Source organism: Coffea arabica, chromosome 7c (genome assembly GCF_036785885.1).
Source record: "Coffea arabica cultivar ET-39 chromosome 7c, Coffea Arabica ET-39 HiFi, whole genome shotgun sequence".
NCBI lineage: Eukaryota > Viridiplantae > Streptophyta > Magnoliopsida > Gentianales > Rubiaceae > Coffea > Coffea arabica.
In genome coordinates, this window is record NC_092322.1 from 7,692,258 (window position 1) to 7,716,798 (window position 24,541).

Below are 24,541 nucleotides of genomic sequence, written 5' to 3' on the forward strand. Positions count from 1 at the left end.
ACATAAATTGAAGTCGAGTTCGAGATCAAGCTCGAATTCTAAAATCTCAACAAGCCCGAACTTAGTTATTTTACCTCTAGTGCTTGACTGGATGCGTACGTACCCTACTCACAACTACAAGTTTTTCATGCCTCCGCTGAAAACTTACAAATCAAACAGAAGATTTCATTCTTTCGTTGTAATTTTAGAATTTATTATAATAATCACGATTGACTAGCAGGAAGCAGCCAGACAAATAAAATAAGTCATTGGATCAAACTGAAAAATGTAGGCAAAAGTCCCTTACATTCAACACGAAATTGGAGGTCCAAATTCAGTTGATGAAGGATATATGAATGTTCATCAAATCAACATATTATAATAACACTAATATGGCCAATCTCAACAAGAAAGTGGGTCAATTGTGGTCACCTAATTTGTAACAACCCATGCACGTCAATTTTAATTATTGTACCCTCTGATCTTACCAAATGGACAGGGCAGTTAATGCCTTCAATAGCCTGCAGCAGTAGTAGTTCCGCATTTGGAAACATGACTACCCACATTTGAGCGACTGTCACTCATCAAGAAAGTAGAATATGAAGAAGATCCACCGGCCTCTAAGATGAAAAGGGTTCTCAAAAAACTTGCCTGTATAATATCAGCGTCAAAGATTATCTAGTTTAATTCTGGTACATGAGAACAAATGTGATTGAAATTTCCAACCAATCAATTTAGATGGAAATAAACGAAGGAAGATCCTTGACTGAAACTCCCACTTGGGCAGTTGCAACTGTTATTAGCGTTTTGGTAGGTTTTGGGTTCTTCATTCATGGTTGTTTAAGGAGACTTGCAGAGGTGATAATCCATCATAAACTTTTTCCTTCATTTTTTTAGCTCTAAGTTAGGTGATTAGGTATACATTAGAACAAGTGAGAATTTTGTGTATGCTAATGATTTTTGTTTACGTGATTTTCTTGATAGTGGTTGGATGAGACCAAGAGGAAGCCTCTCCTGGCTGCATTAGAGAAGATCAAGGATGGTAAGATTGTTTAACGGGTCGTTTATTTTCTTTTTTATTTTCCTCCTTTCGCTGTGCTTTGATACTTGAAAGGTCATTGTTTGATTCAAACAGAGCTGATGCTATTTGGCCTCTTATCATTGCTAATGGGCCATTGGATTATTTTTGTTGCTAAGATTTGCATTAAGTCATCGGCCTCAAGTACCCGCTTCTACCCATGCGCTCCTGGGGATGTTGTCAAGGGAACCGCTTTCCTAGATCATAACGTTGTTTTCAGGGCTGAGAACTTGAATACCTCGTTTCCATCAGGAAAGCAGAATTTTTGTCCTGAGGTAGCTCAAATTGCAATCCCATTTATCTCTGCAGTCTGTTTCTAATTCAATTTTAAGCATGATTTTTTTCTTCAACAAGAATATGTACCCCACTTGCTCTTACGTTGCTTGACCAACTTAAGAAAGCTTTTATACCTGAAACACCCAGCAAAGTTATGTACATTTGCACTTGCTAATTGCAATTCCCATCCTGGTATTAAATGTGGGGTTAAGACAACTAAGGAGGAGCAAGAAATTGATTGGTGAGATTTACAGCTACGCAACTAGAATTTACTGTTGCTGAACATTTTCAAGTTGCGAACATTTATTGCTTCTAATCCAGTATATGAAATTCCTTTACAAAGGGGGTAGTACATGAAGGACCAAGTTTCCTGATTCAAGAAGCTGCTGAAAATTGTGGAAAAGAATGGAAGAATATGCAAAGACTCGTGGCTAGGTTATGCTAATGGAAAAGGTATTTCAGACGTAGGAGAGGATTCTTAAGAGCAGAAAGAACCTATTAGAGAACATGAATGTTGAGATCAGTCTTGTTAACCATAGCTTTTGGACTAGGTGACAATTTCATAAAAAATCCCAAGTGTTTGCAAGTTTTGCAATAAAGATGATATCTGAACTGCTTCCTTTTTGACAATGACCATTCAAGCAAGTCTAACCTGCTTAATAGTGGTTGGAGTTGCTCCATTGTTCATCGTGCATAAATCCTGAACTGGTTGGCCAGATTGAGCTTAATTTTTTTCCCTTTTTTCCATAATCAGATTTAGTTGTGAAAGTCAAAGTTGAACGAGGTGCTAAAAGTTTTAGGAAATTATCAGTTATTGGTATGTGACTGGCACCAATTTCTTCAACATCTTGAATCCCAGGGACAAGAATCATTTGCTTCACGTGAAAGCCTAGAGCAGCTCCATCGTCTTGTGTTCATATTGGGAGTCACTCATGTTTTATATAGCTTCCTTGCACTAGCTTTGGCCGTGATCAAGGTACATATCTGCTTACCAAGAAATAAGAACTCATCTATGAGCACTAAAAGTTCCCTCTTATATTTGTAAATTTGGAAAGCAGATTTACAGCTGGAGAACGTGGGAGAATCATGCTAAGTTGGTGGCTCTTCAGTTGTCCCAAGGTGCAGAACTCTTTTTAGTGATTAAAGTGGCTTTTTTAAGTCTCACCATGCAACTTTTGCCATGGAACATGTTAATTTGCTTTTCTGAGGAAGAAATTTCTGTTTTCTGATTCAAATTGTACTTTAGATTCCGGGGCAGCTAGTGGGAGGATGGCTCGTGTATCGTCCTTCATCTTCAACCACACTTCTCATCCGTGGAGCCATCACAGAGTACTTGTTTGGCTGGTATAATGATAGATATAAATGTAACGTTGAAGTATGAAAACCTATTTGATTCAATTATGAATGATCACAAAGTTTTTTAGCAAAAGATATCCTCTAGTCAACTGGTCATCTGGGCTGCTGAGTGGATTTGCATTTTGTTGATTACTTAGCATTAGTCAGTTTGAGTTAGTAACGTATTTACATATGGAAGTTGTCAGATATACTTCCTATGAGAAGCAAACGTATGCGTTTAATCTTGCCTCTGAATCTAATGCCATAAACTGAGATGTTGCAGCTGAAAGAGCAAATAGTTAATGGAATAGCTCCACTGATTAGGAGGATGGGGAAAAAATGGCAATGTGCAAGACAATGTCGTACCTATTAGTCGCTGTTTGAGGAATTCCTTATATTATGAAAAAAGAGAGGAATTCCTAGGTTAGACATCATAGCTGAGTCTATGGTCTTAATTGAAGGGTCTTGCACTTCACGATCCTTTTTGTCTTCTCAGGAGAGATTGCTGGCAATTGTAATAAGTTTGAGATTAAGGTCTTCTATCCTGCTCTATAAAAGCACTTGTCTTCACTCTTTCTGGTTTATAGAAGATGGTGAAATTATCAATCTGATGCATCAAAAAGTTGTTGACTTTTTTTGTTCAAATATCTTAATTACTGTTTATTCAAGCAAAGATTGTGAGACAATGTGTATTCTTTGAGCGATTTTGCTGGAAAATGCGGATTTGTAACTTTAGAGGGTCTTTTGCTGCTTGGAACAGTCAGACATGAATACATAATCTCCATTGTCATGCATATTCTCTGGCACATGATTTTCCACATCTAAGATATTTCTGTCTTTGGATTTTGATAAGCATTTCTTATTAATCTTTTTGCAAACGCAAGTTGTTTCATGCAGCTTTGTTTCGGCCGCCAATTTTGGAGTTCAATAAATCAAGCAGATTACATGGCTTTGCGCCTGGGATTTATCAATGTAAGTTTTCTAACTTAGCCTCCAAATTACAAGCCTATGGTAATCTTCCGGAAACACTCTTCTTACAGGGCTGTTTACACCTGAACTATCCAGTTTGTTATACTGAAAAAGATATGCTACCTCTAGATTCACATGTATACACTTATCAACATATCAATCAACTGCGACCAGATAGGCTCATTTAGGCACCACCTAGTACTTAAGAAACAAGTTGGTTGATTACTTTACTGCATAGACTCTCTAGCTAAATGGTCATTTATGACAACCATGTCCCAGTTTCTAATACATTTAATTCCCTTGAACCAATAAAGGACATCTCATTTACCAATGACATCTGAATGTTGCCAGGAAAAGTTAAAATTAAAACCATGATTCTAAGCTTATGCTGTACTGTATTGATAGTTTGTCATGAAAATGAAAGGACTGAATGATGTGGCTTCTGTTGCAGACTCATCAGCTACCATTGAACTATGATTTCCATAAGTACATGATTAGAAGTATGGAAGAAGAATTCCGAGATATTGTTGGCATCAGGTACTGCTTTTGTGCTTTAAGCTTCTTACATTTCCAGAACTGGCTTCTAACCTCATGCTGATAAATTGCGACTTATCTTTTGCAGCACTTACCATTTTGGTCCAGAAAAGGTTATGCAGTAGTTCTGACAACATAGTTACATATTTCTTTGTGGTAGTGATCAGTTGATGCTCTTTCTGCTAAAATTTTCCTCGTCACTGGACAAGATCTCTTTCATGTTTAGATAAAGATCAGTTGAAAGTTGAAATGTGATGGCTACCTAACAGAATAAGTTTCTTTAACTAAAAACTCTTCAATTATATAATAGTACAAAGAAGTGAAAGATTTTCATCATATTTAGACTTTTCAGTGCAGCATTAAAACGCTATCCTAATCTACTGTTAAAACATGATAAAATGATTACTTGACTGGGCCATTTTTTTTTCATTTGAGTGTTTTTGGTAGCAAAATTCTTGTATTTCATTTCTGTTCCCCCACCCCCAAAAAAAAATTTGCATAAATATGACCTCTGAAGGATAGATGTCTGACAAATATTTTTTTCCTTTTCCAGCGTTCCACTCTGGATTTTCACCATATCATGCGTTATTCTAGGCTTTCACGGTAATTTTCCCATGCTTGATCTCCTTTGACAGGTAAAGGGATCAAATCTTAGTATCTATTAGTGGTCTGATGCCAGGTATCACTGTTGTAGGTAAGTTAGATAAATTGGACATATATAGGGCCAGTCAATCTATGGCGCATGGAGCCATACTTGAGTAAATACATAATCAGTTTATATTCTTCTAATCCAGAAGGAACATGGTAAACTACTTCTTGACAGCAATTACTTAGAGACATCCATGATCCATTGATTGATAAGTCCTGAAAAAAGTGCTGAAATCATGGTTATTGACATCACTAAACAGTTTAAGCCACAAATTATTGCAGTGTTAGTTATCAAAATGACAATGGTAATGAAGTTGATCTCATCGTTCAACAAAAGCAACAAGGGCAGACCCACTTATAACTGTTATTGAATTCTTTCTAGTGTGAACTATTATAGACAAATTCAGAGCATGAATTTTAGCATATATTTTTTTTCCAGGGACTAATATTTACTTCTGGATTTCCTTCTTGCCAGCCATTGTGAGTGTCCAACTCTCTATGTCTGTGCTTTTGCGATGAGAGTGGCAAAGCTTTTCTAAGTTCTATAATCTGTTTTATTTGTTGTCGCTGGAAGTTGATCCTCCTGATTGGCACCAAATTGCATCGCGTAGTGGTAAAGCTTGCTGTGGAGATCACAGAAACAATTCCACAAGCAGGATTTCATCAGTTTAACCTCAGAGATGAGCTCTTCTGGTTTGGGAAACCTAGGCTTCTGCTCCGATCAATTCAATTTATAACATTCCAGGTGATTGTGAATTCACAATGTTTATTGCTTCTTAATTTAGTAATTGATGAGCTATAGACTCTAAGCCATAAATTAAAGAGTTTGAAGTAGCACAAGTCTTTTGTTATTATCTGCTTAAAATTTGAATCTTGGTGGTGGTGTAATTTGCAGAATGCATTTGAGATGGCGACATACCTCTGGTCACTAGTAAGATCTTGCTTACCCTGATGCCTATTGCAAAGAAGATAGATCAACTCAAATCTAATATAAGCAAAATGACACGGGCTAAAATAAGACCTCAGATGATACTCCCGAGATAACTGTAGGGGGGTTCTTCACTATTCTATCTTTCTTTTTGTCATTAAAGCTAATAAAGCAGCTCATAAGAAGCTTTTCCTGCTTTCTGCTCCTAAATTGGAGGATGGAAAATCTTTCAATTTAGCATTTATATTGTTAAATTGCATTCGATGAGTTAGCATCTAAGATATCGTACATCGTCTAAAATGAGAAATTCATCAGCAACTGTTTTATGTACTGATTGATTATCTTGACATGGCTTCTTAAGTAGTCTGAACATTAATTTCTCCCTGCAAAAGCTCAAGATACATGATACGTGCAATAACACCCTGCTCTTATTGTTTAATACTTATTACAGCGGGAAATTAAGGGAGCATCATGTTTCACTGAAAACCATATTTTTCTTGTGATCCGCTTGGCATTCGGGTAAATAGTCATTTCTTACCTTCTTTTTGAATGATGGAACACATATTCAATGCATGGGATGATAAACGCTCAAGCTATATTAACATGACATGATATACTGGTTTTGCAGGCTGGTCTCTCAGTTTTGGTGTAGCTTCATCACTTTCCCACTCTATGTTATTATCGCTCAGGTTTTTTCTGTACATTCTTTCACCACCATCAATTATTTCTTGTTCAATCTCATTTGACATTTACGTGTGCAATTTTACTGCAGATGGGCTCCAAGTATAAGAAATCAATAGTTTCTGAAAATGTGAGGAGATCACTTCATGGATGGAGAAACAAGGCAAGGACACAGCAAGAAAACCCATTTTTTCCCCTGGTAACTACAGCATCAACCATGTCCTTGGATTCGATGGCGGAGGACAGCGGAGATGATCCCTCAAGCAGCTCAGGTGGTGGCTTTCAAAGAATCGAAGGTTCCACTAGCTCAGATGATCTTGGTCGTCCCTCCACAGAACAAACTCAAAAACCGAATAATGACATTTCACCTTCCGATGAGAAACATCATACTTGTGGTTCGCAATCTGGTAAACGTGCAGAAATTTGTGACTGTGAAAGACATGAATCAGATGATGATGATGATGTAGGAAGATAGTCCCATCTCTTCTTTAATAAAATCACAACGGGATGACAGGCTAAAGAGAGTCAGTGAGTGTTCGAGGCAGCAAAATATAGCCTTCAAGGCAGTCGAATATGTATTGCCTGCTGCGGTATTGATTATAGCTACTTCTACAGTACGAGGGGCTTCTTTGTGTACTTTATATGTGTCAAACTAGTGAAACAACAGCATGTAGGCAGCATTTTGAAATTAAATTGACCATGTTCTTGCTGCAATTCTCCTCGTACAAGCAGAGTAGACCATAACATCAAATCTGAAGGTCGAAAGGTAGTGTGCTAAAATTGGATTGAATTCAACGCCTTCAAGTGCCTGGCACAAGTTTTATAACTTTCTGGAGAGACCAAATGAAATTGAACAAGTCGCATTATGCAGCGGGTGATAATTTCAATTATAGAGCATGCCCGAGTCTTGGTTCAATTAAATGGATTAGTTAATTCATTGTGTCAACAACATAAATTTTCTTGTTATTTCGCGTGGTTAAACGACAATCTAACTTATGAAATTTTAATTTAATGGTCAAAGTTATAAGTTTCACGATCTTAAGGTTTTGAACGTAATTCTCAGAACTTATAAATTTGTTTTTGTATCAGTATTCTCCCTCCCAATTGGATCAATTATAATTTGAATTAATGGTAACTTAAGAAGACTAACTTCCAGGTTGAATAAAATAATGAATTCTAATTTGTTGCAATGTGGAGAAATTTTTTACCTAACAATTTTTTTTTTTTATGGAAAGGATTACAATTACGGATACCCTCAAAAGCAAAAAAAGAGGAAAAGAAAAAATAATGGCAATATAGTAAATCACAACGATGGACTCGAAACGACAACGTACCAGCGTTAAAGCCTTTTACTTTAAGGAGGACAGATGTAAAATTCCAAGAAAACCTTTTCCTTACTGCACGAGGAGGACAACGCCTTCCCCGTTAAAATTCCTCAAAGCCATTAATTAAAAGGAAAAGAAAAAGAAAATTTTGGCAGTGTTCCTTCCAGCTCCATTAGTATTAATTTTGGCAGTAGCCCTTCCGGCAAGCAAACCCCCCGACACAGAGAAAAAAACACCGATCAGATTCTTTCTTCAATCCACTCCATCTTCATCTTCAATCGACAACCATGGTGCTCGAGGTCTAACCCTTAACTTTCTCTTTCTTTTTTTTTTTAAAATCTTTTTTCCAGCCATAGGTTACTTGCTCACTTAGGGTTTTATTTTATTTATTTATTTTTTATGTAATAGGCAACAATGATCTGCATCGACAACTCCGAATGGATGCGAAACGGAGATTATTCTCCCTCCCGGTTTCAGGCCCAAGCTGACGCCGTTAATCTCATCTGTGGTGCTAAAACCCAGGTATTTTTTTAACTGTTCTTCGGAGTGTTTCTATTTAATTCAATTTAGCAAAGTTTAGGGTTTTATATTTTGGGATTGCAAGAATTTTGTATTGAACAAAAATTCAGACTTTTTTAGTGCTAGTTATGGTTTAATTCTAGGGTTCTGTGTGATTGGGGTTATTTTTGTAGTCTAATCCAGAGAATACAGTGGGGGTGTTGACAATGGCGGGCAAAGGGGTTCGAGTATTGGTGACTCCAACCAGTGATCTCGGAAAGATCTTAGCTTGCATGCACGGTTTGCTTCTTCACCCTCGTGTGTATATTTTTGTTTATGAAAAGTGTCTCGTTATGATGCCATCGCAAAATTTAGCTGCAGTAGTTCGTTGGAACTTGTGTACTCAAAAGAGTTTTATCGCCTGCTTACTCAAATTTGGTGGACTATCTCTAGTTTTCAAATTGGAAGAGTGAAAACCAGATATTATCTGGGGGTTACTTTCAGGTGGTCTGAAGAGGATTTGTGGATTCTAACTATTGGGGAATCGTTAGGTGGTTTCTCAGAACTTATTGAGAATATAAATTACCTGAGTGGGATCAGTGAATGCAGTGTGTGTGATAACTCATAATGATACCTGGTCAGATTTTGTCTCTCTTTCGTTTCACTTTTTCTGATGAATTTTTGCATTTTTAATCAATTTAGGTCTAGAAATAGGTGGTGAAATGAACTTAGCAGCAGGTATCCAAGTAGCACAGTTGGCTCTGAAGCATCGACAGAACAAGAAACAGCAACAAAGGATTATTGTATTTGCTGGAAGGTGGACTATCTCTGCTCTTCTTTTTTTAGTTGAAGTTGTTTCTTAGCTGATAACCCATTTTTGCCTTGCTTTCAGTCCTGTTAAGTTTGATAAGAAGGTACTAGAGATGATTGGGAGGAAATTGAAAAAGAATAGTGTTGCTCTTGATGTTGTTAACTTTGGTGAAGAAGATGAGGCTAAGACAGAGAAGCTCGAAGCTCTTGTTGCTGCAGTCAACAACAATGACAGCAGTCATATTGTTCATGTTCCTCCTGGTCCTAGTGCTCTTTCTGATGTGCTCATAAGGTCTGTTGTGCAACCACTATCTTATCACTTCTGGCTTATTTTAGATTTGTGTTGCTTCAATTGTATTTCCTTTTCTCCTTCTTCACAGTACTCCGATCTTTACTGGTGATGGAGAGGGTGGAAGTGGATTTGCGGCTGCAGCAGCTGCAGCTGCAGCTGGTGGAGCTGGCTTTGAATTTGGAGTTGATCCTAACCTGGATCCTGAACTTGCTCTTGCTCTCCGAGTTTCAATGGAAGAGGAGAGGGCAAGGCAAGAAGCAGCTGCAAAGAAGGCTGCAGAAGAAGCAGCAAAACAAGAAAAAGGAGAACAATCCACATCCCAAGATGTTAATATGACTGACACAGCTAAAGCTGGAACCTCTGAATCTGAAAATAAGGCAACTGATCTGACGGTAATCTATACCTTTTGTGTTCAAACTGTTGAGTTTGTTGATAATTTAGTATAACTTGTGAGTCTAGGATAACTTTGATGTTGCTCCTATTTTAATGTCAGGCAAGCGTAGGCTATACCAGCATAGAATTCTTTGAAGAATTGCACTTTCATTTAGACTATTATGGATTTACCTTCCTTTGGCATTGCTATAGGATGTTGTGCAGCTCTAACTAATGTTTCAACACCAATAGTATATGAGAGAGAGGATTGCAGATTGTGGATATTTTATTTGTCTGAATTATTGAACCTATAGGATCTTTTTGATGGGGTGATTTTATTTGGCTCACCCTTCTTTTGATGTTAAAGTCCTAGTCCTCATTTTGAAGTGTAGAAAATTTGCACATCCCTGGCTTGAGCTGTACTATTCAATTTCTTCATTAGACAGCCAATATAAATTAGCAAATTTGCACCTCCCTGCCTTGACCTGAACTATTCAATTTCTTTATTAGACAGCCAATAGTAGCATGTCAAAAGAACTTGTCGCCTTCAGTAAATGCTAGAAGCATTCTAATTGTCCACAGTGATCAGCCTATTAAACCCTTTTGGACTCTATCAAATAAGCAAATCATCTATCTCTTGCCGTTTCAAAGTTAAGAGTATCCACATTGCTTCAGTATCTTGATGTGCTGCGGTTAACTTGGTTCTTAACAATGAGATTGAGGATCCGGGAAAGAACATTGGTTTTGGAAATAGGTTTGGGAGGGATTTTATTAGAAAATAGATTTGTCTCTGGATGATGCCAATTGTTTTTTAGATAGATGTTAGTGCAGCTAACAGTTTAAGTTGCACTCAAATTGCTTGCAGGATGATGAGAATGCCTTGTTGCAGCAGGCACTTGCGATGTCTATGGATGATTCCTCCTCTAATATTGCTACACGGGACACTGACATGCCAGAAGCAGCTGGTGATGATCAAGATTTGGCTCTTGGTGAGAGCTTATGTTCACAAACTAAACTTCATTTACTTTCATGAGCTCATTACATGCTGGACTACATAATTATATGATGTGTTTATTGGTCTGAGTAAACAAATAAGAAACGTGGCTTGTTGTTTTTTGATTTTTCTGTTGCTTTGTTATGAGACAAGGCGATTCTTTTAAGATAGAAAGGCCAATTTGAAAGAGAAAATCTATTGCAATTTTTTGCCTCCACCCTCACACTCTGAAGCTTTCAGTTCTGCAAATTTGGAACACATAATAAATTGATTATTTATGTTCTCTGTTGTATGTTTTCTAATGTGGGATGTGTTCCTTGCAGCCCTTCAGTTGTCTGTGCAGGACAGCATGAAAGATGAGTCATCACCAGCAGATATGAGCAAGCTATTGGCTGACCAGTCATTTGTGTCATCCATCCTAGCTTCAGTAAGTCTAAGATGTCATCCATCAAAGCAGAATCAGCATATTACAGTGCTTGTCTGATAGAAACTATGAAACAGAAAAATTCCATTATTTTCTTATTGTTGTCTCTTGGTTTCTTTTCTGCAACAGCTGCCTGGAGTTGATCCAAATGATCCATCAGTGAAAGATTTGCTTGCGTCCATGCAAAATCAGTCTGAGGTTAGTTTATCATCTCTTTTGTAGATTAGGGAAATGTAATGGAGGAATGTCTGATCATAGTTCAGTAAATACACCGATTAAGTCTTACATGCCCTTGTTTTCCATTTGTTTACATCCCATCTAGGTTGACTTGTGCCCTTTTATCTGCCATTATTATGTTTGATGATAGTATTACATGTCCGTCCATTTCTTTCTGTTTGACTGCTGTTTACTTGTTCCAGCACAAAAAGGACGAGGACAAGGAACCAAAAGAGGAGGATAAGAAATAATGATGCAAAAATTTGCTAATCACTATCCAGTTTCTCTTGTAAGTTACCAGTTCTTCTCTCTGGAGAGCCTCATGGAGTGTTGGTTCATCTTGCTGTAATTATCTTTTTGATTAACCCATAAATCATCATTTGCAGAAGAATCCGTCCTTCAGGGGGTCTCAAATATTGCATGTGGTCAAAAATGATTTCAAGAATAGTGAAGATATTCCGTTATTTGTTGGAAAGAAATGTAGAAAGGATGATGATCTTGTATGCATGAGGAATTGGCTGTTATCTCTAGACTGATCTAGCTCATCGACTTTTAACATTTTCTTCTTTTGGTTCCCTGGTTTTTCAGAACATTTTTCAATTAAATTATTGGTGTAGCTTCTGAATGAATATGTTTTCTCGCGCTATATTTTCCAGCTTTTTGCTGGATTATTACTCCGACAAGTGCATGCATCTCCGAGACTCTATGTTAAGCTAAAAGTTCACATACTTCCCCAATGTTGGCGTCGAATGCACTAAATGACGCCTGTAATTTGCTTAGAGATAAATCTCTCTGAAGTATACAACGCCCTGTCGTCGCGGATGATTATATGTCCTTAGTTTTGTCGTTTACTTGCGCTCTGCCGGCAACCTGTTCCTCGGCGACGTCGAACAAACAATGGCAAGGTATTACTGCGGCCTTGATTTCACCGTCTGGCTGAGCCAGATATCCGCCCAAGTAGGTTCTCCCGACTGTGCTGTCGTAACATTACCCCTGAAAATGAATTAAAAATGGCGTTTAAGCTCTCTGACTAACTTTACATGGCATTTTCACAATTAACGTGCATGTACTCCCTCAGCCATTCAACAAAGCCTGAGGTGGTTTTCTGTACTGAAGAAGGACTGAAAAGAGATTGACTAAATTGATGATGCAAGACGGAAATTATGGTCCAATTTGTCTGGCTGATGCGATCCATTACTCCTTGTTAGCGACTGAGAACGCAAATCTGGGAGGGGAGGCTGGGACGGAAATTGAGAAAAGATTTACCGAAGAAAAGAAGTGATTTTTATTGTTGGGTAAAATTGATCGCCCAATAAGAAAAGGAAGGGAGAAAGGAGAGGGTTATTAATACAGTATGTTATGAGAAACGGATTAACTGAAAACTCATTTCTTCTTCCGTTTACGTCATCTTCAAACTTCCAAACCATGTCATCATCAACATTCAAAGATGACAAATCAGTTAGTGCAGCACTCCTGATGGAAGCCAAATCAAATTAGTTAGTGCAAGTGCAGCCAGCATCCATGATGGAAGTTGGATGTTCAGCAGTCTTTGTTTATGCATTTCTAGCATTCAATGAAGCTTTTGCGAGTTAGTTAGGTGGAATCCAAGTTGACTGCTTAGTGAAAGAAGTTCTGGCCAAGGAAGCGAGTTTGAGTGGGACTGCGCTGATTTGTGTCAAACAAAAAAAAAAAAAAAAGTGCAAGGTAGCCGGCTGATCCCCATGTTGACTGCTTAGTGAAAGAAGTTCCGGCAAAGGTAGTCAGGTTGAGTGCGACTGCGCTGATTTTGTCAAAGCAGCCAGCTGTTGACGAAGACTTCCAAGCTGAAAATTTGGTGATTGCATATTCAAAATTAACCCAACAAAAGTTGTTTTAGCAATGCAAATCTTATCCTCTCCATTTGTCTTCATTCACGAACATTTTCAGCATACGTCACGAGACTCTGAACGAACAAATGCCGCCCACCCATGCATGGCGGCAGACTCTTTCCAATGCAAAAAAGTGCCCATCACCAAGTCCCCCGCGCACTCAATTTCTTGTCCTACTACTACTAAAAAATCTTCAACTAACTCTCAATTCCATAATTTAATGGCCGCTCTTAATATTCCACCCATATGCCACAGAGCCAGGCACTATTATTGCACGGATGAACCTCTTTTGCCGCTTAAGAAAAGTTCAATAATGCCCCCATTTGTCCTTTACTAGTAGTGTCTGTGGCAAGTTTCACCCCGGCCGTCCCGTTACCTTTCCTAATCATGGACTCTAAGTCCTTAATATAAACAGCCTACCTTCGTCGAGATAACAAGAAGCGTTTTCTGACGGATGGAAATGGGAAACTTAGCTGCATCAGTGTCGACCTTGCTATGTCTGGTGTCCCTTCTTTATTTACATGGAAGAGTTGGTGGTAGTGGATATATGAAGTATAACACTGGAGGCGGCATTGTTGGAGGCAAACTGAATGTGCATTTAGTTCCCCACTCGCATGATGATGTGGGATGGTTGAAGACAATTGATCAGTACTATGTTGGATCAAACAACAGTATTCAGGTACATGTGTTTGGATTATGTGTATCAATGATATGCATGATGCAATTAAAGTGGACTGGTTACTTCAGGGATATTTGAGCTCTCTATTCTGGCAATTGGTTATGCAGGGTGCGTGTGTGGAAAATGTACTTGATTCAGTCATTACGTCGTTGGGCCGCGACCCAAACCGGAAATTTGTCTATGTTGAGATGGTAAGCATCAGACACGATAATACTAGTCATGTAACTTTTCCGGCTAATCTTGAAATGTTACCGTGTGAGATCTTGAGATTGAATTCCATTGTGATGAATCTTTAAACTAGTACTTAAATGCGACCTGATTGTTGTACGTATTAAGGAAAACAGATTTCCAGATGTTCTCAAGTGTTTACTAGAATGTGCTCTATGTTGGCTTTTTAAACTTGCAATGGTGAAACTGCTACAATAGGCTTTCTTCAGTAGATGGTGGGAAACCCAGAGTTCAGAGATTAAGCAACAAGTAAGACGGCTTGTGGATTCCGGGCAGTTGGAATTCATGTATGCTTCTTGGTTCTATCCTGGATTTAATTTGCTTCTTCTGTGCAGTTTCAAAAATTATACTTGATTGAATCTCTGGTGCAGAAATGGCGGCTGGTGCATGCATGATGAAGCAGCCACTCATTACATAGACATGATTGACCAAACAACTCTGGGCCACCAACTGATAAAGAGCCAATTCAATAAAACTCCTCGAGCTGGATGGCAGATCGATCCTTTTGGACACTCTGCAGTGGAGGCTTACCTACTTGGAGCTGAGGTGTATAAAGTCATTGGTTGCTAACACAATTATGAATGATTTGCTTAGGAGTCATAAAAATTTTCTCTATTTTTCATTCTGTCAACACTCTTGTCCTTTTAGCTAGGATTCGATTCTGTTCACTTCGCACGAATTGATTACCAAGATAGGGCAAAACGCAAAGTTGATAAAACTCTTGAAGTTATCTGGCATGGATCTAGAACATTTGGTTCCTCATCTCAGGTAAGAGGATGTCACATCTAGTATCACTGGTGCTCCTGCTTCTAAATCTTGTAGCTAACTCTGCTATCTTGATATCTGGACCCTGGGCAGATTTTTGCAAATGCCTTTCCGGTTCATTATAGTCCACCAGATGGCTTTCACTTCGAAGTGGATGATGACTTCATTCCTGTCCAGGTTTTCTTGTTATGCAAAAAATGATTTATCTACTTATATGATCTTACGTCCTTTCTTCTTATAAGTTTCCAGGTGATCACCTTTCTGCACTTGCTAAATTGTAGGATAACCCACTACTGTTTGACTTCAATGTTGAGCGACGAGTTGCTGATTTTGTAAGTGCTGCAATGGCTCAGGTAAACTCCTCTGGATTTCCTGTCCTGATAGATTCTAAACCTCCCAGACCAGTTATACATGAATCAAGAAGGGTCTTTGCATAACGTGGATGATGCTATGACTTTTCATGTTTCGCAGGCAAATGTGACACGTACAAATCATGTTATGTGGACAATGGGTGATGATTTCCAATATCAGTATGCTGAGTCTTGGTTCAAGCAGATGGATAAATTAATTCACTATGTCAACAAGGTAAAATTTTAATTTTTTGAACAAAATACATCAGTGATGAAAAATATTATTTGTTTCTCCATTTGTATGGCTGTTAAGGTGAAATCTGTTCAAAGATGTAACTAAGAAACTCCAACAAACTACTTGCTCAAAGATGAGAGCCATTGAGCTTTTGGATGTACTTGGTTCAATAGCTTGGTTTCCGGTTTCCCATGGTGCCTGAATACAAAATCTGCACACAAAAGTATCAATGTGATTGGCAAGCTCCCACACGTTTTCTACATGAAGATGCTCATGGAGGAGCTTTTGGCTATTATAGTTGGTTGGGATGCAAAACTTAAAATTGTAGGGACCCAGGGATGCCATGCTGATGTTGATTTAATCTCATTGATCTAGTTTCCTAAGAAGCTAAGAGACCATAGCTTTGGCTGCATTACTTGTTTGTACTGAAAATAACCATGAAGAACATTTTGCAGGATGGTCGAGTGAATGCGTTGTATTCTACCCCATCCATTTATACTGATGCAAAACATGCAGCGAATGAAACCTGGCCTCTGAAAACTGCTGACTACTTCCCGTATGCACCTCCTGATTCTTTCACTGGCATGTTGTACAATCCAAGTAGTCTAACTAAGTGATGCAGATTTTTGTCTATCAACTCTTTGTAGATATGCAGACAGTGCGAATGCTTATTGGACTGGTTACTTTACAAGCCGCCCTGCCTTTAAAAGATATGTCCGCACGCTGAGTGGATATTATCTGGTAAAAACTTGATAGAGTTTAAATATCTTGATAATGAACAATTAATATAATAGGCAGACTGTACTCCTGATGCTTCACCTTCTGCATAAAGTTAAATCTACCGAAGGAATAATTCTAGATGTGGAAATCCCAAACTGATTCTTTCTTTATAATCAACAGCATTAAGTTTAGTTTTACATATCAATTTAAGAAAGAGCGCTTTTTCGGGGTAATTCATAGAGAAGCATGTTAATAAGCTATTATTAAACTACGACAGGATTAAGTGCTGTGCAGCAGATTTAATGGTCCTCATGTTTTCTTACTATGATTAAGTTATTTTTACATGTCATTGATGTGAATATGATCTTGCGATGACAGGCAGCTCGCCAACTAGAATTCTTGATAGGTTGGAGATCAAAGGGTCCCAACACTTACAGTTTAGGAGATGCTTTAGGAATCGCCCAGCACCATGATGCTGTAAGTGGCACTGCTAAACAGCATACAACAGATGACTATGCAAAACGCTTGGCAATTGGCGTTTCTGAGGTGAGGCTATTTATGCTACCAGAATTTTTACTTCGCCGTGCTTTCTTTCTTTTCTTTTTTTTCCTCTCTCTTATTTTACTTACAATCCCATGTTCTAAAATTTCACAGGCTGAAAATGTTGTGAATTCAGCTTTGTCATGCCTAATTACATCAAAATCTAAAGGCCAATGCAGTGCACCTGGATTGGCTTTCAGCCAGGTGATTATCAATCTTCAGAAGAAACATTTCTTTCCACGTACTAAGACCATATAAACTACCAAGTACTGCCGTTTGTCTACTTCAGTTCTGGGGTTTTAAAATTTGTTTTCCTTATGAATTTAGCTGTAAGAATGCCACTCTTTTGGCCGTTTTAAGATTTCAAAGTCTGCTTACAGATACTTTGACCACTAGCAAGTTCCTCAAAATCGCAAAATGCCAAATAAATCTGATTTTGCACCTTTGTCTTGCTCTGCTAATTGTCAGTTTACTTCTCCAACAGGGGCGAAGAAGTATTTTGGCTGAATAGATGCACTAGACTATTATTAATTTGTGAAATCCAGTTGTAACAGCATCTTTTCATTGATTTGCTAACAGTGTCAATTGCTCAATATAAGTTACTGTCCACCAACTGAGGAAGATATTCCTGCAGGGAAGAGTTTGGTAATGCTCCCTTCCTATTGCAAACTGTATCTTTAACGTGTGCTTCAAAAGTAACAGGTTATGACTTTAAACTGTCAGGTTGTTGTAGTATATAATCCAGTTGGATGGAATCGTACTGACGTCATCAAGATTCCGGTAAGCACTACTATTCACAGCATTAATTGGGTAGAAAAGATCGAATTTCAGTTTAGGTATAACCTGAACGAAATGTACTCCTACCACCTAAACATGAAGATTGGTAAAGGCTAAACACGAAATATTTGCTCTTTTGTCAACCATTTTGGATGCAGCTGCGGAGAACTCTATATTCAGATTCTGTGCTGGCTTTCCTTTTTGGCACTTGTAGAGAAGTGGTTTATGTGTATACTTTTAGCTTTACATTGCGCTGAAACTAAGATCAACTCTTTCAACAGGTTAATGACCCTAACCTAGTAGTTCAAGATTCAACAGGCAATAAGGTTGAGGTGCAATATGTCGAGTTGGATAATGTTACAGGCAGTCTCAGAAACTTCTATGTTAAGGCATATATAGGAATTTCACCTACACAAGTTCCAAAATATTGGCTTTTCTTCCAAGTATCTGTGCCACCGCTTGGTTGGAATACTTACTTCATCTCTAAAGCATCCCAAAAAGGTTTATCTCCAAAAGTTCTTTTGCTTCAATATCATTAATATATTTATTGTTTGTAGAAAACTTACTACAATTCCATTTGTATACTCCTGCCATAAATGTTCAGGAAGCAGCAGCACACATGTCTCCATGGCAGACATTCCACGGAATGAGACCATTGTTGTTGGGCCTGGAGACTTGAAACTGTCCTTTTCATCGACATCTGGACAACTTGTGCGCATGTTCAATTCTAAAACTGGGGTACGTCCTATGTCTTGAAAATGTTCAACACTTATCAAAGTGAAATGTGCTGCCTCAGCAAATATTAGTTTGCTAATTTTTTTTGCATGTGATTCTGATTTCCATATAGAAATCACAGTTTCAACTTTCGAGTACCATGAAAATTGCTCTTGCATTGTCCTATAGTTTCTAGCCATATACGTCTCGACCACATATTGCTTGAGATAAGGAAACGGATTTGAACCTGACTGCCTTGCTTTTCAGCCTCAGTTGTGGAAGGAAGGCCCTAGCCCTCGCCATGCGTGAGCCAACTTTGGCATTATTTGATTTAGTCCTTTCAAAGTCTCTCTCTTTTATGTTTTGACACGGTCTCTGTTTGTCCTCGTTTCTGTTATCTGTTCTTGTGGGTTGCCGGGAGGAAAGGGAAAATTAGGTCTTGTCTTGTCTTGTCTTGTCCATCAGTATATGTCAATGCTAGGAGTTTTACACTTCTTTCCTTAGGACAGAAATTTTCGTCATAACGATCAAGGGCAATAATTCGTGAAGAGATGTTCAACTACAAAAGCCAGTCCCCTAAGACCTTAGCATGAAATTGGGCAGTAACTAAATGTCAGTAACTTTTGTGTTAGCACATCGGCATGGAATCATGGAAATTTTCATATATGGTGCCAATTTCACCATGACCAATGTAAGGACCTAGTTCGCAACAGTTGACAAATTGGCATCTTATGGTGTCGTTCTGTTGAGGAAACCTGATAACTGTTAATCCCTGACATGCTGCAAAGACAATTTTATGAGGATGCAACCAGCCTTTCTTTTCTGCTGTGTCTGTTTTGACTGATGCTCCGGGATATCTCATCATTTCCAATCAATCTATGTAATTTCATCAGGTGGATATACCTGTACAACAAAGCTATCTGTGGTATGGCTCAAGCGCAGGAGACACCGATGGCCAGGTATCGGCTTCTGTGTAATTCGACTAAAATCAACTGTACAATTGCAATTCTACTTTTGCAATCGATGGATTAATTGTTGATATCCATTTCTAATATCTTATCAGCCCTCTGGTGCTTATATTTTCCGCCCGGATGGTTCTCCTCCAAGAATTGTCTCAAGAGTGGTGAGTGAAGAAATTTAACCCAACAGAAGATGCTCATTTTATGATTGACTTAAAAAATGCATAAATTCACACACATTTCTTGTTTCCTGACAACAATGAAAAATGAGAAATATTTTGTTTCTTAGCAGAGATCATTGGATGCTGGTTTGAAATGCCAAATTCTGGTAGCTTATCTACTCTATCCACTAACTGGCTGCAAAACTTTTGATATAACGTACAGGTTTCCTTGAAGGTTATACGTGGACCACTATTTGATGAGGTTCACCAGGAATTCAGTTCATGGACCCACCAGGTTTTGATCTTCGATGACTTTGTGTTTGTGGAATTAGAAATATGGGGGCTTCCTAAAATGAAATTGGTCACACACCCTGATAGTTACTAGACTTTCATAGTTTGGTCTATGCTTTTCAGGGAAACTGCACCTGTATTAGACACATTTTTTCGTCTTTCTTCACTCATGTCACGCAAATTTTTGCATTCAGTGAAGTTCTGTCTTACTTTCAAATCTCAGGTCGTTAGAGTGTACAAGGAAAAAGAGCATGCAGAATTTGAATTTACTGTAAGTCGATAACATTTGCTCATTGTCCCTTATTATCGAAACCTATGTACCAAATGGGCCTCACTTTTACTCAATTATGAACTTATATGGTATTCTTTTCATTGAAGATTGGTGATATCCCCACAGATGATGGTATTGGGAAGGAGGTCATTACCCGATTGACTGCTAATATGGCCACAAACAAAGTGTTCTATTCTGATTCCAATGGAAGAGACTTTCTGAAACGGGTAATTGTCATGCAAATCTTTACAGAGAACACTAGAAAGTCGCTTATCTCTATTATAAAGTTTCCCTGATTTGCTTCCATCTGCTTACTCGGTCACATGTATCAGGATTTTTCAGTCAACAGCACAAATGGCAGTCTTAATTTTCTGTACTGTGAAATTTCCTTCACTGAAAAAGTATACTGCTTTGCTTTTGTCAAAGAGAAATTTTTCACTTTAATGCCACTGCTGTTGAAAGTCTCCAAATATGTCTTACTTACATGAAGATCAGTTTCAGAGATAAAGTTCTTTTGGGTTCATCTGGAACCATAGGCTCTAAGTTTAGGCAGTTGATAAGTTAGTAGCAGCTTAAAGTTCACATTGGATTGCAATTTTTCAAAGAAAAATTTTTACATTTTTTGTTATCACATTTCTCAATTATCTTTTTATCTTATATACATCAAATCACTGCAGTATATGTTTTTTTACAAATACTCCAGAAAATAGCAATCCAAACGATACCTAAATCTTCCACTAGAAAGCTGCTTCTAACAGATCCATACACTTTATGGGCCATCTATAAACCAATTCATTTAAAATTGTCAAACTAGCAAAAAATCAAGGCCTCACTGTACAACTTGAGCAAATGCCTTGTAACATAACTGGAAAAAACATTAGCTCAGATATCGATTACATTGAGGTGGAAGTTTGTTGTAGTCTACTTTATCATAGTTAACAAAAACTTCTGTTATTCTGTCTTAAATTTGAGATGAACTGTCAACAGCCAAATGGTACTACTGTCTTAGAATGTTAAAACCTGTTTTGTCGTAGTAGCAACAATGGTATGGGCAATGCTACTTTGACTTTGTCATACAAATGATATGCTACTGGCACAGGAACCAAGATGTCCACCGGAAAGTACTATTGCAATTTCCGGGTAATCACGCTCAGGAATGAACACTAGTTCCTGTTCCTACAATCCCAATGTGCAGGGTTCCATTGGTATTCTTGAGCTCTTCCTGGCTGAGCCGTTAGTACTCGTAGTTGATTATAAACCGTCTTGGCTAGCCTAGTTTGTCTGGCATCCAGGAGACATAATCAAGATTTTACTTTCGTTAATATAATGTCGACTAGCTCCTTCTAAGAAAATTATAGAACCTGAGATATCAGTGCTTAAAGTTCATAGACTCGTTGTGTGATATCCATCTGATATTTCCAGTCTACTACTTTACACTTTCTGGTTAATTTATTAATAATTTGCTTCGCGTTATGTTGGTTCTCAGGTCCGAGATTTTAGACCTGATTGGCCTCTTCGCGTTACACAACCAGTAGCAGGGAACTATTATCCAGTTAAGTTTTGAATCTTATATACTTGAAAACTGATGTTTACTGAACTTGAAACCTTATCTAGTTAACTATTAACCAGTTACAGGAAAGGGTGTCAAAGATGAAAACTGAGCTCACAGCTCTCTGTCTGTCCTGGATTAGCTGTAATAAATTGATGTCTTATAAATGGTTCTTTCTTTGTGTGTATCCTTTGTTGTGGAGTGCTATTACATACACGACAGGCTTCATTTCTTGGCTTTTTTAGTCAAAGCCTAAGAAAGTACGTAACTTGAAAATGTACTAAAATCGCGTCTTTAGTAGATTGTACTGTCTCATATTGATATGTACGATGGGAATCAGACAATATATGACTCCAGATAGAATCATACAAAAGGCTTGTCAAATATTTGTCCCATTTCACCCTTTTAATCTTTTGGGCTGGGCAGGTATAATGAGCTAGAAATTGGGATGATACGAAGTTTAATATTCTCCAGTTTTTCGACCATTTTAAAGAATATATGCTGTGATGTTCTTATTTTGATGACTAAATCTCCATTTACTAATACAGCTTTTATGTCTAATTTTCAGCTTAATAGCGGAATCTTCATAGTGGATAACAGCTCTGAATTCTCTGTTTTGGTTGATCGTGCCTGCGGAGGATCCAGCATTAAAGATGGACAAATAGAAATCATGCTCCACAGGTTCAACTAGCGTCTCTAAGCTACATATTCCTGACATTGTGCTGACTGATCTCATGATTGAATGCTTTAATGTGGGCATATACCTATATCATTTTCCAGACGCCTAATTCACGATGATGGTCGTGGGGTGAACGAAGCACTTGATGAAGAAGTATGTGTTGGAACATTGTGTCAAGGACTCACGGTATGGGGTTTCTTGACCATTCGGTTTTGTTCAATTTCCTGATTGTATGGTGTTATAGACTTGAGATGCAAATTCTAGATGGGGAAAGATCAGGTTCTTGATAATCCAGCAGCTAAAATCGCAAATATAGTCAACATCGTAGCACTATTTGGTGAATTCGAGGATGCAAATCCACGTCTTAGTTTCCATTCTGTGCTCCACAGATTTGGGATATCTTAGTATATAACTAGGAAACTCTTGGAACTGTCAAGTTGGAGTACACCAAATAAGTTTTGACATTTTCTTGCCTTTGTATCTTCTGGGAGATGAAACTGGCCATTTGATATAAATTAAATTATAATCAGGTTCGAGGAAATTATTATGCAAGCATCAATCAGCAAGGTGCTGGAGCTCGCTGGCGCCGAAGAACCAGCCAAGAAATCTACTCACCTCTCCTACTAGCATTCACACATGAGGTAACAAGAATCCTTGTTGCCATCATAAAAAGTGACCAGAGTCTTCTGAATTGTGATCCTGTGCTAATCTTAAAGCTATGTTTCAGAAATCAGGTGATTGGAAATCTTCTCACTTGACAAAGGCAACCATTATGGACACAAATTATAATTTGCCCCCTAATGTGGCATTAATTACCCTGCAGGTAATTGCTTACGAAACCCCTCCACATATTGCTTAATATTTTATCTAGTACTCACATTAGCTTTGCAGGAGTTAAATGATGGAAGTGTGCTTCTCCGTTTGGCACATCTCTATGAGGTATTTTCCACCACCATGGTGCTTCCTCTTTCTTTCTTTTTCCTCCCTTTCATATTCAAGTAAGAAATGAAGGACGGGCAGCTTAGTGGATTGCCATTTGCAGAGGATTGCAACTTATGTTTAGGTTGATGAGTAGCTGGGCATTGGACGCTGGTAATTGAGATAATGAAACTAAAACTTTCCCAACCAACGAGAAGGATAATGATTAAATGGCAGAAGTACCGGGGCATTTAAGACGGTTCCAACTTGTTTATAAAAGATAGATAATTCAGATGCATAGTCAATTGATGAACATACCAACTTGTTTAAGAGATTCTTATGATGATCAGGCTGGTGAGGATACAGTACTCTCAACGTTAGCCGCAGTCGATCTGAAGAAGTTGTTTGGTGGGAAAACGGTACGTAACAAGAAGCCTCATTTCATCTTCTTCAGCGTTTCATCCATACCATAGCCATAAATTAATATAAGATTGCACTTTTTCTGCTGATTTATGCACATAACTTAGGCTACAGTTTATAGGTACTGATTTGCACAGATAGATTAAAGATTACCAGGGAGAGTATTGCCAGTTTCGTCATGCCAATAACCTTCTTATCTATTATGCTTCTTGTGAATAAAATTCATATTGAAGAGTCTGCTCTCTTGAGTTTGAGTAAATTATTTTCCACAAAATGCAGATGAAATCAGTAGTAGAAATGAGCTTGTCGGCGAACCAAGAGAAATCCAAGATGAAAAGAATGACTTGGAAAGTTGAAGGTGAGAACGCCAAAGATCCTGCACCAATTATGGGCGGCCCTGTAAACGTCAGAGAACCCGTTGTTCATCTTGGCCCCATGGAGATTCGCACTTTCCTCTTGAAATTTTGAGAAGCTTATCATCCATTTTCCAGTATAGCTTTTCTTTTCTGGAATACGGTGTAATACTTAAAAGTTTTAAAGACAATGATTAAAAGAAACATTCCTGATAATTAATTCTACACGGATCATATATAAGCCGAAGTTCGAAAAAAGCATTAAGCGCGTTTGATGGACTATGACATTTTGGTATAGAACACAACCTTTTCCGGGTGAACACCCACAGCATACGGGTGAAATTCCCTAACATATGGACAACTCACGGCTAATCTGGCCCTGGATGGCTGTACCTCTTAAGATAGATCTAGGCTACAGTTTTAAGATGATAAAGGCCAGTAATTAACACTACCAGACATCAACAGGAACTCCCCCCTTTTTTTAAGATGGGAGCGTATATCAGTATCAGTATACATGAGCACCATTAATTCGTCTTTGAACATGCCTGACAAATCTTCGGGAAATTTTCCAGGGACGAGACTTTGCCAAGTCATGTTATCTGACATCTTCAAGCAATGCTCACAGGTGACAAGACCAAATCAATGTAATTCTCATACAAACCAAAACAATTACTTCCCTTGAAAAGATGCAAGCACACAACAGAA

General features: G+C 38.1%; 3 protein-coding genes across 4 annotated transcripts; all 3 read left to right on the top strand.

Moving 5' to 3' along the window:
- The first annotated feature begins 508 nt into the window (after positions 1 to 508).
- LOC113701636 (MLO-like protein 4) lies at positions 509 to 7,142 on the top strand. Of its 2 annotated transcripts, XM_027222386.2 has the most exons (15): positions 509 to 837; positions 964 to 1,021; positions 1,115 to 1,332; positions 2,193 to 2,309; positions 2,392 to 2,452; positions 2,580 to 2,677; positions 3,566 to 3,640; positions 4,089 to 4,174; positions 4,725 to 4,774; positions 5,259 to 5,299; positions 5,394 to 5,564; positions 5,715 to 5,750; positions 6,199 to 6,266; positions 6,376 to 6,436; positions 6,520 to 7,142. In XM_027222386.2, exons 1-15 carry the CDS (start codon positions 718 to 720, stop codon positions 6,901 to 6,903), a joined length of 1,644 nt encoding a protein of 547 aa, XP_027078187.2. In that variant the 5' UTR covers positions 509 to 717; the 3' UTR covers positions 6,904 to 7,142. The 2 variants fall into 2 exon arrangements, with proteins under 2 accessions (XP_027078187.2, XP_027078190.2); XM_027222389.2 differs by lacking the exon at positions 509 to 837 and having other exon boundaries at positions 1,177 to 1,332.
- Positions 7,143 to 7,835: 693 nt separating this feature from the next.
- LOC113702300 (26S proteasome non-ATPase regulatory subunit 4 homolog) lies at positions 7,836 to 11,988 on the top strand. Its single transcript, XM_027223433.2, has 11 exons — positions 7,836 to 8,052; positions 8,162 to 8,275; positions 8,446 to 8,551; positions 8,954 to 9,068; positions 9,144 to 9,353; positions 9,442 to 9,745; positions 10,591 to 10,714; positions 11,043 to 11,146; positions 11,273 to 11,341; positions 11,563 to 11,648; positions 11,746 to 11,988. Exons 1-10 carry the CDS (start codon positions 8,041 to 8,043, stop codon positions 11,608 to 11,610), a joined length of 1,206 nt encoding a protein of 401 aa, XP_027079234.1. The 5' UTR covers positions 7,836 to 8,040; the 3' UTR covers positions 11,611 to 11,648; positions 11,746 to 11,988.
- A 1,446-nt stretch (positions 11,989 to 13,434) lies between these two features.
- On the top strand, positions 13,435 to 24,052 carry LOC140010457 (alpha-mannosidase-like). Its single transcript, XM_072057524.1, has 29 exons — positions 13,435 to 13,906; positions 14,014 to 14,097; positions 14,333 to 14,421; positions 14,506 to 14,680; positions 14,783 to 14,902; positions 14,993 to 15,076; positions 15,181 to 15,252; positions 15,371 to 15,484; positions 15,940 to 16,040; positions 16,132 to 16,225; positions 16,583 to 16,750; positions 16,859 to 16,948; positions 17,324 to 17,389; positions 17,468 to 17,524; positions 17,803 to 18,022; positions 18,126 to 18,259; positions 19,129 to 19,194; positions 19,299 to 19,358; positions 19,579 to 19,650; positions 19,870 to 19,917; positions 20,025 to 20,144; positions 21,404 to 21,469; positions 22,035 to 22,147; positions 22,247 to 22,331; positions 22,676 to 22,786; positions 22,873 to 22,968; positions 23,037 to 23,084; positions 23,414 to 23,482; positions 23,763 to 24,052. The coding sequence occupies exons 1-29, from the start codon at positions 13,682 to 13,684 to the stop codon at positions 23,949 to 23,951; spliced, it is 3,036 nt and encodes a 1,011-aa protein (XP_071913625.1). The 5' UTR covers positions 13,435 to 13,681; the 3' UTR covers positions 23,952 to 24,052.
- The last annotated feature ends 489 nt before the right edge of the window (positions 24,053 to 24,541 follow it).

Coding starts and splice junctions, on each gene's coding strand:
- LOC113701636 (XM_027222386.2), top strand. CDS start 718: ATGGAAATAAACGAAGGAAGATCCTTGACTGAAACTCCCACTTGGGCA. Junction 3,641..4,088: donor TGCGCCTGGGATTTATCAAT/GTAAGTTTTCTA, acceptor CTTCTGTTGCAG/ACTCATCAGCTACCATTGAA. Junction 5,751..6,198: donor CGACATACCTCTGGTCACTA/GTAAGATCTTGC, acceptor TACTTATTACAG/CGGGAAATTAAGGGAGCATC.
- LOC140010457 (XM_072057524.1), top strand. CDS start 13,682: ATGGAAATGGGAAACTTAGCTGCATCAGTGTCGACCTTGCTATGTCTG. Junction 20,145..21,403: donor GAAGAGACTTTCTGAAACGG/GTAATTGTCATG, acceptor GTTGGTTCTCAG/GTCCGAGATTTTAGACCTGA. Junction 22,969..23,036: donor TGGCATTAATTACCCTGCAG/GTAATTGCTTAC, acceptor TTAGCTTTGCAG/GAGTTAAATGATGGAAGTGT.
- LOC113702300 (XM_027223433.2), top strand. Junction 8,552..8,953: donor GATCTTAGCTTGCATGCACG/GTTTGCTTCTTC, acceptor TAATCAATTTAG/GTCTAGAAATAGGTGGTGAA. Junction 9,746..10,590: donor ATAAGGCAACTGATCTGACG/GTAATCTATACC, acceptor AATTGCTTGCAG/GATGATGAGAATGCCTTGTT.